The sequence below is a fragment of the Thalassophryne amazonica genome, chromosome 2 (genome assembly GCF_902500255.1).
Source record: "Thalassophryne amazonica chromosome 2, fThaAma1.1, whole genome shotgun sequence".
Taxonomy (NCBI): Eukaryota; Metazoa; Chordata; class Actinopteri; order Batrachoidiformes; family Batrachoididae; genus Thalassophryne; species Thalassophryne amazonica.
The window spans coordinates 126,277,662-126,292,487 of NC_047104.1; the positions used below are offsets into that span (position 1 = coordinate 126,277,662).

The 14,826-nt window shown below is 43.5% G+C and overlaps 1 protein-coding gene and 1 long non-coding RNA gene across 2 annotated transcripts; one reads left to right on the forward strand and one right to left on the reverse strand.

The window, feature by feature from the left end:
• Window positions 1-1,017: 1,017 nt before the first annotated feature.
• On the reverse strand, window positions 1,018-6,801 carry LOC117502923. Its single transcript, XR_004558436.1, has 3 exons — window positions 6,569-6,801; window positions 2,214-2,215; window positions 1,018-1,028 (listed from the first exon to the last, which is right to left on the reverse strand). It is a non-coding gene; the product is annotated as an uncharacterized LOC117502923 (long non-coding RNA).
• A 253-nt stretch (window positions 6,802-7,054) lies between these two features.
• Window positions 7,055-14,205, forward strand: LOC117504121. The gene is made up of 3 exons (XM_034163504.1): window positions 7,055-7,083; window positions 8,454-9,578; window positions 13,831-14,205. Exons 1-3 carry the CDS (start codon window positions 7,069-7,071, stop codon window positions 14,203-14,205), a joined length of 1,515 nt encoding a protein of 504 aa, XP_034019395.1. The 5' UTR covers window positions 7,055-7,068.
• The last annotated feature ends 621 nt before the right edge of the window (window positions 14,206-14,826 follow it).

Genomic DNA, 14,826 nt, shown 5'->3' on the forward strand with positions numbered 1-14,826 from the left:
ACTGAAAGCCGCCTGAATCTTCTGAGTGGTGGAAGAGGTGGGCATCATTTTTTGGAGTCCAGCATGTCCTGTGAGAATTCAACATGGTGGTGCTTTTGCTCCGTCAGCAGCTTCGTGCTGAAGCCATCGGCATGAATTTCGCTGCAACTGTTTTCATGGCCAAATCTTCTGTCAGAGTGGAATGTGCTGAAAAAGTGCTGATGTCCACCTCTTCCACAATTTCTCGGATAGTCACACGACGGTCCCACATCACCACAGCATTCACTTTGGAAATGATCTGGTCATTTCAGCATGTTGATGGCTGACCGGAGCATGGCTCGCTCTCCACCGTTGTGTGGACGTCTTTAAACCGGTTGTACCACTCCAGTTTCTGTGTGAGGCCCATAGGAACATCTCCGAACGCCGTCTGAATAATCCGAATGGTTTCCACCTGGCTGTCGCCCAGTTTCTGGCAAAATTTGATGCAGTCGTGTTGCTCCAGTTGTTCCGCCATTTTCCTTGCAAAGAAAATCTGACGAGAGACAACACCCATCCTCACACAAAGGCTGCTTACAAGGAAATGATGCAATCGACAGGTGTGAAAAAATTCACGCATGCGCATGAAGGTTCAAGGTTGGCTCATGCAAGCACACGTGATTCAAATCCAGACCTTGTATATATATATATATATATATATATATATATATATATATATATATATATATATATAAGCAGCCTTTGTGTGAGGTGTGTGTCGTGCGCTCGCCGTTTTTTCATTCCAAGGAAAAAGACGGAACAACTGTAGCAGCGCCGCTCCAGTTGTTCTGTCTTTTTCCTTGGAATGAAAAAACACCAAGCGCACAACACACACCTCACACAAAGGCTGCTTACCAGGAAATGACGCAATCGGCAGGTGTGATAAGATTCACGCATGCCCACGAAGGTTCAAGGTTGGCTCATGCATGCAAACGTGATTCAAATCCATCAGGTTTTGAAAAAAATTAAAAGGTCGGATACTTGTCTAACAGACCTCGTATATTCATCCATCCCTTTTCCTCCGCTTTATCTGGAGTCGGGTCACGGGGGCAGCAACTCAACAAAGCCGCCCAGACTCCTCCATACACTCCATACCCTCCATACACACCTCCCCCAGCGTTCCCAAGCCAGCCGAGAGACATATAGCGTGTCCTGGGTCTTCCCTGGGGCCTCCTCCCGATGGGACGTGCCCAGAACACCTCTCCAGCGAGGCGTCCAGGGGGCATCCGGAAAAGATGCCCAAGCCACCTCAGCTGGCTCCTTTCAACATGGAGGAGCAGCGGCTCGACTCCGAGCTCCTCCCAAGTGACTGAGCTCCTCACCCTATCTCTAAGGAAGTGCCCAGCCACCCTGCGAAGGAAACGCATCTTGGCCGCTTGTACTCGCGATCTCGTTCTTTCAGTCATGAGCCAAATCTCATGACTATAGGTGAGGGTCGGAATGTGGATTGATCGGTAAATCGAGAGCTTTGCCCCCCTACTCAGCTCTCTCTTCACCTCGACGGTCCGATACAGCGACCGCATCACTGCAGATGCTGCACTAATCTGTCTGTCGATCTCACGCTCGATCCGTCCCTTGCTCGTGAACAAGACCCCAATATACTTAAACTCCTCCACTTGAGGCAGGGACACTGCACCGACCTGAAGAGAGCAAGGCACCTTTTTCCGTTGGAGAACCATGGCCTCGGATTTGGAGGTGCTGATTTTCATCCCGGACGCTTCATACTCGGCTGCAAACCGTCCCACAGCACGCTGAAGGTCCTGTTTTGATGAAGCCAACAGAACTACATCGTTCGCAAACAGCAGAGATGCAATTCTGAGGTTCCCAAACTGGACCCCCTCTACACCCTGGCTGTGCCTAGAAATTCTGTCTATAAAGGTAATGAACAGAACCGGTGACAAAGGGCAGCCTTGGTGGAGGCCAACCTGCACTGGAAACAGGTTTGACTTACTACCGGCAATGTGAACCAAGCTCCTGCTGTGGTCGTACAGGGACTGGATAGCACTTAGCAAAGGACCCCGGACCTCATACTCCCGGAGCACCCCCCCCACAGGGCATCACGAGGGACATGGTCAAAAGCCTTCTCCAGATCCACAAAGCACATGTGGACTGGATGGGCAAACTCCCATGAACCCTTGAGCACCCGATGGAGGGTGTAGAGCTGGTCCAGTGTGCCGTGACCAGGATGAAAAGCACACTGCTCCTCCTGAATCCGAGGTTCGACAATCGGTCAAATTCTCCTCTCCAGTACTCTGGAATTGACCTTACCAGGGAGGCTGAGGAATGTGATCCCCCTGTACTTGGAACACACCCTCCGGTCCCCCTTCTTAAACAGAGGGACCACCACTCCAGTCTGCCAATCGAGAGGCACTGTCCCCGACCGCCACACGATGTTGCAGAGGCGTGTCAACCAAGACAGTCCCACAACATCCAGAGACTTAAGGTACTCAGGACGGATTTCATCCACCCCAGGAGCCTTGCCACTGAGGAGCTTTCTGACCACCTCGGTGACTTCGGCCTGGGTGATGGATGAGTCCGACTCTGAGTCCCCAGTCTCTCCTTCCTTTTCGGAAGACATGACAATGGGATTGAGGAGATCCATGAAGTATTCCTTCCACTGCCCGACAACATCCCCAGTCAGGGTCAACAGCTGCTTCCACCTCCTGAGGCGTCGGACGGTTTACCAGAATTTCTTCGAGACTGACTGATAGTCCTCCTCCATGGCCTCCCCGAACTCCTCCCAGACCAGCGTTTTTGCCTCTGCGACCACACAGGCTGCAGTACGCTTGTCCTGCCAGTACCTCTCAGCTGCCTCCGGGGTCCCACTTACCAACAAAGACAAGTAGGACTCCTTCTTCAGCTTGACAGCATCCCTTACTTCCGGCGTCCACCACCGGGTTCGGGTATTGCCGTCACGACAGGCACCAGAGACCTTGTGACCACAGCTACGAGAGGCCACATCGACAATAGAGGGGAGAACATGGTCCATTCAGACTCCATGTCTCCAACCTCCCCTGGGATCTGGGAGAAGCTCTCCCGGAGGTGGGAGGTGAAGACCTCGCTGACACAGGGTTCTGCCAGTCATTCCCAGCAGACCCTCACAATATGTTTGGGCCTGCCAGGTCTGACCGGCTTCCTCTTCTCCCAGTGGCTCCAACTCACCACCAGGTGGTGATCGGTCAACAGCTCAGCCCCTATCTTCACCCGAGTGTCCGAGACACGTGGCCGAAGGTCAGATGATACGACTACAAAGTTGATCATCGACCTCCGGCTCAGGGTGTCCTAGTGCCATGTGCACTTACGGACACCCTTGAGCTTGAACATGGTGTTCGTGATGGACAAACTGTGACTAGCACATATGTCCAACAACTGAACACCACTCAGGTTCAGATTGGGGAGGCCGTGCTTCCCGATCACCCCCCTCCAGGTCTCACTGTCACTGCCCACATGGGCGTTGAAATCCCCCAGGAGAACAATGGATTCCCCAGTCGGAGCACTATCTAGTACCCCTCCCAGGGACTCCAAGAAGGTCTGGTACTCTGCACTGCCACTCGGCCCATAGGCGAAGACAACTGTGAGAGACCTGTCCCCGACCCGAAGGCGTAGGGACACAACCCTCTCATTCACCGGCGTGAACTCCAACACATGGCCCCTGAGGTGGGGAGCAATAAGCAATGCTACCCCAGCCTCTTACAGCAATGCACAGCACACCAATCAATGGAATCATTTTCATATGAATGTGATTCTGTGTGTAAACTGTGGACCTTTGCACAGTGCCTTTTGACACATTGTGTTTTTAATTATTATCTATTACTTACTCACTCACTCATCTTCGACCACTTACACTATTAAAGAATCATGTTGTAGCTGGAGCCTATCTAGCATTTATACGGCCTGAGGCAGGGTACACAATGGACAGGACACCAGTCTGTCACAGGGCCACATATAGACAAACAAACACATTTACCTACGGACAATTTAAAATTTCCAATCCACCTAAGATGCATGCATGGGAGGAAGCCGGGGCACCCGAGAAGAACATGTAAACTCCATACAGAAAGGCCACAGGTGGGAATCGATCCCATGATGTTCTTGCTATGAGGCAACAGTGCTAACCACTAAGCCCCCATGCTGCCCATTGTTAATTGAATTGCTAATACATGGATGTTCAAAATTTCAGCCCAAAAATAATTAGTGCACAATGCATATGCATGGTAGTGATGTCAAAACGAGACATTGTCAAGCATTTGTTTTTCTTTTTTTCTTTTTTTTTTTCCTTCTCTCAGAGCCCAGCAGGTTGTGGATTTCTTTCCTTTTTTGGCAATGGTGGCCCAAAGCAAACTGAAATGCAATGTGTTTATGTTCTTTTTTTTATAAAAAACAGTGTCATCAAGTGGCTTTATAGAAAAAAGCAATTGCTTCATGAGGCACCATTGTGCCATCCTTAGTGTATATCACTGCAAGGCAGTCAGATCAGCTATGCATCTGACACCCAGTAATTGGTGATTTTTGCTGACTGTTTTAAGATATTCGATTCTTCTTGTGTGATGATTATTTGGTCATACACATAAACAACTGACATACAGTAATCTTCACTGATTACTTATGAGGCAAATAATTCTGATTACTGTGGATGAAAACCTGTGACAACATTCAAAGCTTAAAAAAATTGGACCTGGAAGCACTATCCATCACAAATTGACAGCTACTATAAACGCTGTGAAATGGGGGCCTGTGTCTGGTCTAATGCTCCATATATGTATATGGTGTTACTATTAGATGTGCTTCCATCAGTGTGCCGTATGATAGGAGCCTGCAATCATAAATGAACAGATTTCATGCTTTGCAGTTACACCCAACTGATGCATGCTGTTGCCTATTTTATTTAAATGTGATTTCTGCAATTTTTTAATGTTCAGAACCAGATGGCATGTGTGTTTGGCATTTCATTTTGTTCATGACAGTAGCACAACTGCATCACTCCATCTCTTCTGTGCCTGGGGAAAACAAATTCTACAAATTCTACAGTTTTTTGTTTTTGTTTTTTTCTTTTCTCTGAGAGACAGAGAGAGAAAGTGTGTGTGTGTGTGTGTGAGAGAGAGAGAGAGATAGAGAGAGAGAGAGAGAGAGAGAGAGAGAGAGAGAGAGAGAGAGAGAGAGAGAGAGAGAGAGAGAGAGAGATTATATTCTCTAATCTTAAAACACATACGTATTCACAGTTTGGCTGCAGTCAGTTTCATCTTGGCAAAGGTAAAGCAAATACAAAACAGCACTTCTGGGCATTGTTCCTTTGCAGCCTGAAAGCCTCATCCAAGTACAAGCAACATGTGATTAGACAAGTGAGCCTAATTTGAATAAAGCCCTACAACAATATACCATACACAAACAGTGCAAATAAAGGGGGCAGGATGATTCAAATAATTAAATTGCAAATGTATTATAAATAAATAAAGTTCCTGGTTAAAAATATATAAATAAATGAATAAATTATGCAATCCTGGCAACAGGAACTGCAATGGTAATCGTGAAAATATTGCTGAAACAATTTAAAAGGATGACCTTAAATTCAACCTACTTTTGGATATGAATATGTTGGCCAGGTACCTTCGTAGCTGTATGATACAGACTAGCATTAACATTGAAGTATGTCACTGACCTTTTCAGTGTGACTGTGAAATTTGCAAATCTAATTTGCTGTTAAATCATGAAGTTTATTTAAGTGCATCGGTCACATTTCCTTGATAATCCCATCTCAGCCTTTTGGACTGTTGATAGTAATGTGGAAATGACAAACAAACCCTGACTGAGAAGATAAATCAAGGCCACAGGTGAACAATTTTAAAAATCACATATCACAAGTAGTTGATAAATTCAGTCACCATGCACTAATACTGTATTTTATCTCTACAGAACTACTACTCTTTAATTTTGCATCTTCTGATAGTCATCTAGATTGTGATGAGCCATATCTGCTACATGATTTTGTACAATTCACAATGAAATGAAATAATCAGTGAATGGAATATCATATAGTACTCCTTTAATCACTAGGGGGATAGAACAATTTTCTTAAAAATAAGACATGAAATTTCAACTACACCTTGCCAAAGGGAACATTGTGCAATCAATATCTGTTTTATCTGTTTTCTTGGACTACAATCCTTCTCTGCTCCACTTCACAATAAAGCTGTGACTTGTGTCTTGATGGCTTCCCTTACCTGTCTGTTACATCCAAGGTCACTCCATTGTTGAGCTCCACATAGATTTATCATACACTGCCATACTGTATTTTTTGTTTGTTTTAATGATTGATGTAAATGAAGTCCAAGATATGTTCTTGTATCCACCCCTTGGCTTTTTTAAGGAAAACTGGTGGTAAAAAGTTATGATTTGTATAAATAATAATCTGTATAATTCCTTGTTGAGACTGTATGTAAAATTGGCTCTATATGGTTAATGCAATAATGTTGTTAAACCCCTTGAATTAAATTTGAAAGTCTCTACTGCAAGCACATCCAGATGATTTAATTTCTACTCTATTCTGGAGGTATACTACGGAAGCCAACAGAGGCACTTTTTGTAATACTTTTTAAATTCACCTTGTTATCCCGAGATAATGACATAATTAATTGGAGATCTCGAGAAAACAAACCGTTATCCCGTGATAACGACATAATTAATTAGAGATCTCGAGAAAACAAACCGTTATCCCGTGATAACGACATAATTAATTAGAGATCTCGAGAAAACAAACCGTTATCCCGTGATAACGATATAATTATCCCGTGATAACGACATAATTAATTCAGGATCTCGAGAAAACAACACTTTTATTCCGTAATCTCAAGAAAACAGATAATTATTCTGTGATCTCAAAAAAACAAAACAATTATTTCATGATCTCGAGAAAACAACTGAGATTTCTAACAGAGCTGCCTGCGCCCCCCTGTGTCAGACAACAAAGAGAATGTAACAGACATAACAGAGCAGAAATGGCTTTCTTCGATGCCTTGAGAGAGAGGGGGGTTCCATCCAGAGGAGAACATCACCCGGATGATAGAGGACAAGGTGAGACAAATGTGTTTAAACCTCACAAATGTTATCGACGGTGCTGATCTGTGCATTTCATGAAAGCTAGTCTGTTGCATCAAGCAGCAGGAGGCTAGCCTAGCATGCTAAGTGTTCTCCGTGTATATATGGCTGTATACATGAACAGCTTACATTCACAGAGAGAGGTAGACAGCACTAGACTAGCATAGCAAATATCAACCATCTATGGCCATAGTGCTGGATTCGTCTGGAGAACAGCACAGCAGACGTATTCCTTGCCACTGACATACTCGCAGTCAATCACTCATTAATCGGCATAGATTGGATAGGTTGTCTTTGTCAGTAATGTCATAAGCATCAGATCTTTACACAGCCTCAGCTCTCAGGTAACTTTTCCGACCATTTTTGTTGTCTAAAAGCAGCGTAGCGCTACTCTCACTGAAACAGGTCTGCAACTGCCTGACCCGTTGTAGTAGCTGCTAGCTGTTCCGTGTGATACTTTATCAGCAACATCCTATTCATTCATTAGCGGCTAGACTTCTAGTTCATTCATTCACGAACATGTGTGTGAACGCCCAAATCTTATTGGAGTGTTATGTAGAGAGAGAGAGAGAGAGAGAGAGAGAGAGAAAGAGACGCGTAGGGATGTGTTGACTGCACCTAAAATATTATCAACATTTGCGAGTAGGTGGCAGTGGAGTACTGAGAATAACCACTGAGGGATGCAAGCATGACCAGAGATGTAGGCTATAGTAACTAAGTGGCAGTAGTACTAAAATGCGGTGTCTGTACTTTTTTGGAGTAGTTTTTGCATCTGCTTCCACTTGTTTCATATGATGAAGTAAGTAGTTGATTAAAAGACAATTAAGAAACAAACCTGAGTACGTTAACCTGGAGGCAGTGGTTAACCTGTTGATGCGAGATCCCTTTGCCTTGATGGCAATGATGCATCAGGGCTGTTTTATTATAAGGGATACCATTAGGCTTAACTTAGCCAGCAGTGACTTATTTCTATTTTATTTTCAGTACTTGAATATTTTTTTTAAATACTCCTACTCTGCAATACATTACTGGAGTTAACAACAAATCATTTTGAGTACTTTAATACACCCACGTCTGTTTAAAGGACACTTCAACTTCTATTCTAGTCATTTTTTATATAGTGCTTGTACTTCTACTCCAGTCCTGTGCTCCAGTACTTTATAATACATTTCTAGCAGGGACTGACCCTGTGATTCAGGAGAGCAAAGTGCTGTGTGACAGTATGCATATGATAGTAGCCTAGTGCAAGTACATAAGGCAGAGCAGTGATAAAGTCAAGAGACCAGCATTATGTACGAACAATAATAATAATAATAATAATAATAATAATAATAATGTGTTTTCAGGTGGACCAAGACATCATGACAGCAATAGATGAAGACACCTTGTCGAGGTATATTCCTCATCTGGGTGACAGAGTGTTTGCCAGGAACTGGACCAGTGGTGAACGCAATGAAGAGAGGAAGCGAATCCTTGTGGATCAACTTAGGTCCAAAATGAGGCTATCTAGCACCAGTGGCCCAGCACCGACAGCCACTCAAAGCCGCAATAGGATTGGTGTGGGGAACAGAAATGCAGAGAGCGACACGAGGAAGACTGAAGTAGGATGGATGAACTACCACAACGGTGTTATGAAACAGGTTCGACGTCCAACTGGAGGTGGCACAAGGGAAATCATAGTCAGGAAAAGTGACACCATGAAAAAAAAATACTTGAGGATGCAAAGATGTTTTTCCCTAATGGGAAATCCACAAAAGGACATATGGACGAATTTGAATTCTCACTCTGTTATGGGTTCAGGTGAGCCTTTAGAAGACACACTGAGTGTTGCAAGTGTCTGTGACACAACTCGTCATAAACTTCTTCGATTGTATGTCTGCTCTAAGAGAAAACATGCTGAAACTTCAACTAATTTGAATGCCACACCTGAGTCACCTCACCAAGACAGCTCACTTGCAGAGAGTACTTGCACTACAGCAAGCAAGACTTCAACACCAGACAGCCTCTCTCCACATGCTTTTTCTTCTACTATATCTCAGCTCAGCCCTATAATGCCTGCTCCAGTGTCTGAAATAGGACAGCTTGTGTCTACCTCAAGCCCTCCCATACCTGCATGTGTGATTCCACATTCAAATGAGGAAGATGAAGAGGTAATATTTGTAGGTGATCCTAGGAATGTGTCATGTGACGACACAAATGACACACTTATGTATGACCCACAAATTACACCTCTGCCTGCATTTGACAATTTGCTAACCAACTTGCTTGCTGATAATGTGGTTGATGGGACGTCTGATGCAAACTCCACCTCTTTCTTTGAAAACCCGGATAATGTTGCAGAGAAGCAGCTCCTCACTATTCGTTCAGCCCACTGCATTACAGATATGATTAATGCCTTTTCTGACCCCAACATCCTGGATGCAAATATTACTTTTCAGCGGGTTCTGGAAAATGGAGACATAGAAAATGGGGTGGGCCATGGCCTCGTGCTGGACTCTCTAACAGACTTCTGGTCGAAATTTTATTTGTCAAGGACAAATAAAACGTTAGTTCCCCCCTGGCAGATCCCGTGCAGTTGGGAAAGCAGGCTGACTGGGTGACTGTGAGGAGGAAGCGTAGCCCTAAACAGAAGCCCCGTGTACACCGTCAACCCGTTCACATCTCTAACCGTTTTTCCCCACTCGACGACACACCCGCCGAGGATCAAACTCTGGTTATTGGCGACTCTGTTTTGAGAAATGTGAAGTTAGCGACACCAGCAACCATTGTCAATTGTCTTCCAGGGGCCAGAGCAGGCGACATCGAAGGACATTTGAAATTGCTGGCTAAGGCTAAGCGTAAATTTGGTAAGATTGTAATTCACGTCGGCAGTAATGACACTCGGTTACGCCAATCGGAGGTCACTAAAATTAACATTAAATCGGTGTGTAACTTTGCAAAAACAATGTCGGACTCTGTTGTTTTCTCTGGGCCCCTCCCCAATCAGACCGGGAGTGACATGTTTAGCCGCATGTTCTCCTTGAATTGCTGGCTGTCTGAGTGGTGTCCAAAAAATGAGGTGGGCTTCATTGATAATTGGCAAAGCTTCTGGGGAAAACCTGGTCTTGTTAGGAGAGACGGCATCCATCCCACTTTAGAGGGAGCAGCTCTCATTTCTAGAAATCTGGCCAATTTTTTTGGATCCTCCAAACTGTGACTGTCTAGCGTTGGGACCAGGAGGCAGAGCTGTGGTCTTATACACCTCTCTGCAGCTTCTCTCCCCCTGCCATCCCCTTATTACCCCATCCCCGTAGAGACGGTGCCTGCTCCCAGACCACCAATAACTAGCAAAAATCTATTTAAGCATAAAAATTCAAAAAGAAAAAATAATATAGCACCTTCAATTGCACCACAGACTAAAACAGTTAAATGTGGTCTATTAAACATTAGGTCTCTTTCTTCTAAGTCCCTGTTGGTAAATGATATAATAATTGATCAACGTATTGATTTATTCTGCCTAACAGAAACTTGGTTACAGCAGGATGAATATGTTAGTTTAAATGAGTCAACACCCCCGAGTCACACTAACTGTCAGAATGCTCGTAGCACGGGCCGGGGTGGAGGATTAGCAGCAATCTTCCATTCCAGTTTATTAATTAATCAAAAACCTAGACAGAGCTTTAATTCATTTGAAAGCTTGTCTCTTATTCTTGTCCATCCAAATTGGAAGTCCCAAAAACCAGTTTTATTTGTTATTATCTATCGTCCACCTGGTCGTTACTGTGAGTTTCTCTGTGAATTTTCAGACCTTTTGTCTGACTTAGTGCTTAGCTCAGATAAGATAATTATAGTGGGCGATTTTAACATCCACACAGATGCTGAGAATGACAGCCTCAACACTGCATTTAATCTATTATTAGACTCTATCGGCTTTGCTCAAAAAGTAAATCAGTCCACCCACCACTTTAATCATATTTTAGATCTTGTTCTGACTTATGGTATGGAAATAGAAGACTTAACAGTATTCCCTGAAAACTCCCTTCTGTCTGATCATTTTTTAATAACATTTACATTTACCCTGATGGACTACCCTGCAGTGGGGAATAAGTTTCATTACACTAGAAGTCTTTCAGAAAGCGCTGTAACTAGGTTTAAGGATATGATTCCTTCTTTATGTTCTCTAATGTCATATACCAACACAGAGCAGAGTAGCTACCTAAACTCTGTAAGGGAGCTAGAGTATCTCGTCAATAGTTTTACATCCTCATTGAAGACAACTTTGGATGCTGTAGCTCCTCTGAAAAAGAGAGCTTTAAATCAGAAGTGTCTGACTCCGTGGTATAACTCACAAACTCGTAGCTTAAAGCAGATAACCCGTAAGTTGGAGAGGAAATGGCGTCTCACTAATTTAGAAGATCTTCACTTAGCCTGGAAAAAGAGTTTGTTGCTCTATAAGAAAGCCCTCCGTGAAGCTAGGACATCTTTCTACTCATCACTAATTGAAGAAAATAAGAACAACCCCAGGTTTCTTTTCAGCACTGTAGCCAGGCTGACAAAGAGTCAGAGCTCTATTGAGCTGAGTATTCCATTAACTTTAACTAGTGATGACTTCATGACTTTCTTTGCTAACAAAATTTTGACTATTAGAGAAAAAATTACTCATAACCATCCCAAAGATGTATCGTTATCTTTGGCTGCTTTCAGTGATGCCGGTATTTGGTTAGACTCTTTCTCTCCGATTGTTCTGCCTGAGTTATTTTCATTAGTTACTTCATCCAAACCATCAACATGCTTATTAGACCCCATTCCTGCCAGGCTGCTCAAGGAAGTCCTACCATTATTTAATGCTTCAATCTTAAATATGATCAATCTATCTTTGTTAGTTGGTTATGTACCACAGGCCTTTAAGGTGGCAGTAATTAAACCATTACTTAAAAAGCCATCACTTGACCCAGCTATCTTAGCTAATTATAGGCCAATCTCCAACCTTCCTTTTCTCTCAAAGATTCTTGAGAGGGTAGTTGTAAAACAGCTAACTGATCACCTGCAGAGGAATGGTCTATTTGAAGAGTTTCAGTCAGGTTTTAGAATTCATCATAGTACAGAAACAGCATTAGTGAAGGTTACAAATGATCTTCTTATGGCTTCGGACAGTGGACTTATCTCTGTGCTTGTTCTGTTGGACCTCAGTGCTGCTTTTGATACTGTTGACCATAAAATTTTATTACAGAGATTAGAGCATGTCATAGGTATTAAAGGCATTGCGCTGCGGTGGTTTGAATCATATTTGTCTAATAGATTACAGTTTGTTCATGTAAATGGGGAATCTTCTTCATAGACTAAAGTTAATTATGGAGTTCCACAAGGTTCTGTGCTAGGACCAATTTTATTCACTTTATACATGCTTCCCTTGGGCAGTATTATTAGACGGTATTGCTTAAATTTTCATTGTTACGCAGATGATACCCAGCTTTATCTATCCATGAAGCCAGAGGATACACACCAATTAGCTAAACTGCAGGATTGTCTTACAGACATAAAGACATGGATGACCTCTAATTTCCTGCTTTTAAACTCAGATAAAACTGAAGTTATTGTACTTGGCCCCACAAATCTTAGAAGCATGGTGTCTAACCAGATCGTTACTCTGGATGGCATTTCCCTGATCTCTAGTAATACTGTGAGAAATCTTGGAGTTATTTTTGATCAGGATATGTCATTCAAAGCGCATATTAAACAAATATGTAGGACTGCCTTTTTGCATTTACGCAATATTTCTAAAATCAGAAAGGTCTTGTCTCAGAGTGATGCTGAAAAACTAATTCATGCATTTATTTCCTCTAGGCTGGACTATTGTAATTCATTATTATCAGGTTGTCCTAAAAGTTCCCTAAAAAGCCTTCAGTTGGTTCAGAATGCTGCAGCTAGAGTACTGACGGGGACTAGCAGGAGAGAGCATATCTCACCCGTGTTGGCCTCTCTTCATTGGCTTCCTGTTAATTCTAGAATAGAATTTAAAATTCTTCTTCTTACTTATAAGGTTTTGAATAATCAGGTCCCATCTTATCTTAGGGACCTCGTAGTACCATATTACCCCATTAGAGCGCTTCGCTCTCAGACTGCGGGCTTACTTGTGGTTCCTAGGGTTTGTAAGAGTAGAATGGGAGGCAGAGCCTTCAGCTTTCAGGCTCCTCTCCTGTGGAACCAGCTCCCAATTCAGATCAGGGAGACAGATACCCTCTCTACTTTTAAGATTAGGCTTAAAACTTTCCTTTTCGCTAAGGCTTATAGTTAGGGCTGGATCGGGTGACCCTGGACCATCCCTTGGTTATGTTGCTTTAGACGTAGACTGTGGGGGGTTCCCATGATGCACTGTTTCTTTCTTTTTTTGCTCCGTATGCATCACTCTGCATTTAATCATTAGTGATCGATCTCTGCCCCCCTTCTCGGCATGTCTTTTTCCTGGTTCTTTCCCTCAGCCCCAACCAGTCTCAGCAGAAGACTGCCCCTCCCTGAGCCTGGTTCTGCTGGAGGTTTCTTCCTGTTAAAAGGGAGTTTTTCCTTCCCACTGTGGCCAAGTGCTTGCTCATAGGGGGTCGTTTTGACCGTTGGGGTTTTTCATGGTTATTGTATGGCCTTGCCTTGCAATATGGAGCGCCTTGGGGCAACTGTTTGTTGTGATTTGGCGCTATATAAGAAAAAAGTTGATTGATTGATTGATTGACCTCAGGCACCACATTCAAGGTACCCACCTTGCATCATGCTTACAAAGAAAGAGAATGGGAAGCAGTGGCCCGCATCGTGGCCTTTGGTTGGAAGTACAGGTATCTTCCGGTGCAGCTGGCAAGGCCATTTCTGTTAGAGGCTTTCTCCATCAACCCATCCACCTCTTCATCTACCTTGATGGAGGCTTTCTTGAACTACATCAGCCCCAATGAAAAAGATGCCCTCACTGACGCTCTGAATGATTTCCACAATGCCGACTTTGATGAGCTGCTAACCATTCTAGGCAGTCACAGCTGCCCAACTCTGCCTACAGAGCAGAATTTGGCCAAACTTCTTGATGAAATTGTTCACAAGGAACTTGTGCAAGAACCTGCATTCATAATAAAATGTTGAAAGCCAATCCTGAAGGTTATTACCGAGAGACGCTCCTTCACAGCTGAGGCTCTGGAAAAGATCCTGGATGATTTGAAACCAAAGGCAAGAAATCTGACAAAAAGCATTCACTTCCCACATGAAATGTCACAATCAGAGAGGACAACCTCTCTGCATCTTCTGAGATTTGTCAGAGAAATGGATGTTCAAGAAAGTGGACACTTTCTGAGGTTCTGCACTGGCTCTGACCTTTTCTTGTCCAAAACCATTCAGGTGACATTTGCTAACATGTCAGACTTTGAAAGGCGCCCAGTAGCACACACCTGTTCATGCAACCTGGAGTTAGCATCTACCTATGCGAGTTTTGCAGAATTTCGAACCAAATTCTTAGGTGTTATGAAGAGTGGAGTATGGGTCATGGATATGGCCTAACACAATGATTATAGGGTCATATCTATGTGAAATATTCCACCTTTATTCGCAGGTTTGAATTGCTATGACAGCATATTTGTTTACAGGATTGTTTGACAGGTGAATGTTCCTAATGCATTATTTTCTGAATGTTGCATTACTCAACTTATAAGAATGCAAATGTTCTTCCTGATGGAATTACAACTTGTTCTGCTTTTTATTGCTGACATA